At 39.7% G+C, this 1648-nt stretch overlaps 1 protein-coding gene across 1 annotated transcript; it reads left to right on the top strand.

The window, feature by feature from the left end:
• The first annotated feature begins 441 nt into the window (after positions 1 to 441).
• Positions 442 to 1374, top strand: LOC101640771 (olfactory receptor 6C4-like). Its single transcript, XM_004700843.1, has one exon. It carries the CDS (start codon positions 442 to 444, stop codon positions 1372 to 1374), a length of 933 nt encoding a protein of 310 aa, XP_004700900.1.
• The last annotated feature ends 274 nt before the right edge of the window (positions 1375 to 1648 follow it).

The raw sequence follows: 1648 nt of genomic DNA, 5'->3' as shown, positions 1-1648 counted from the left end.
GCAATACTTCATTAGCAAATAATGGTCCCAAAAATGTTCCTCCATCTACATACTTAATTCAACTATACTTTAAGGGAGAAACACTTCCCTAGTTGCATTTTCAGTGCCTTCCAAACGGAGGTGTTCATCTTCTGGGACTACATCAGACAATACTCCACTGCTGCTCCTGAGGGTTTCAGTGGCTAATCCCTCAGAAGTGGGCCATGTGTTTTAATCTGCCTACTCCACTGCATACTCAGCTGTGACTCTCCTGGTACTAGAAATAGCATTGGCATAGGTTCCCGCATCAAAGCAGCATGCAAGGCGCCAAAATACAACAAAGTGACAGATGAGTGGGGGAGGGGGGCAATGTTAGTCAGCCTTTAATTTCTATGAATTTATTCTCCCCTCTTCATCACTGAGTTTTTTCCCTTGTACCTTTACAGATAGCAAAGAGTAGCAATGAAAAATCAAACATTTCTCAAGGAATTCATCCTCTTGGGACTAACAGACATCCCAGAGCTTCAAGCAGTAATTTTTATACTTCTCTTCCTTACCTACATTTTTAGCACCTTAGGTAATCTGATAATCATTATCCTCACTTTACTGGATTCCCACCTCCAGACTCCCATGTATTTTTTCCTCAGGAATTTCTCCTTCTTGGAAATTTCCTTTACAACCACGTTTACTCCTAGACTGCTGTTCAGCATCTCGACGGGGAGTAAAGCCATTAGTTTTGTTGGATGCTTCACTCAGTATTTCTTTGCCATAGCCTTCGGTGCAACAGAGTTTTATCTTTTGGCTGTCATGTCTTATGATCGCTATGTAGCCATCTGCAAACCCCTACATTACACAACCATCATGAACAAAAGACTGTGTATCCACCTGGTTCTCTGCTCTTGGCTTGGTGGGTTTCTAACTATTTTATACCCAATCATTCAGACCAGTCAGCTGGATTTCTGTGCTTCTAATGTGCTGAATCATTATTATTGTGACACTGGACCACTTTTGTCAATATCCTGCTCAGACACAAGACTCCTGGAGTTGGTTGATTTTATCTTAGCAGTTGTGGCCTTGTCTGTCACCCTGGTGCTGGTGATTCTCTCCTACACAAATATCATCAGGACCATTCTGAAGATCCCCTCTGCCCAGCAAAGGAAAAAGGCTTTTTCCACGTGTTCCTCCCACGTGATTGTCATCTCTCTCTCTTATGGAAGCTGCATCTTCATGTACATTAAACCTTCAGCAAAAGAAGGAGTTGCCTTCAATAAGGGAATAGCTGTGCTCAATACGTCAGTGGCCCCTTTACTGAACCCCTTCATTTACACTTTAAGAAATAAACAAGTAAAACAAGCTTTCCGGGAAGTAGTCAGAAAGATTATAAGTGATTCTTAAATGAATTCAAAGAAAATTATTAATAATATTCATGAAATTCTCTCCCATGAAAAATTCAGAGGGAGCTTCTTTAACCTTCACCTTATTAAACATCCTTTTATATGAACTTTTATGAGTTATGTTTCAAATGTACCAACAAGGGGAAAGTCTCAGAAATAAATGAATTGAGCAATCCACAATACAAACATTTCTTCCTAATCAATAGATTTTTATAGTTTAAAAAAAGTAGAACTGATGGTGATTGCACATCCCATTTAACAGTGATTTAACCATG

The sequence above is a fragment of the Echinops telfairi genome, unplaced genomic scaffold (assembly GCF_000313985.2).
Source record: "Echinops telfairi isolate 266 unplaced genomic scaffold, ASM31398v2 ScPeMD7_2;HRSCAF=8, whole genome shotgun sequence".
In the NCBI taxonomy this organism is placed as follows: Eukaryota; Metazoa; Chordata; class Mammalia; order Afrosoricida; family Tenrecidae; genus Echinops; species Echinops telfairi.
This window is presented reverse-complemented; position numbering and strand designations above follow the sequence as displayed.

Excerpts from the sequence above, each read along its gene's own strand:
- LOC101640771 (XM_004700843.1), top strand. The coding sequence starts at position 442 with ATGAAAAATCAAACATTTCTCAAGGAATTCATCCTCTTGGGACTAACA.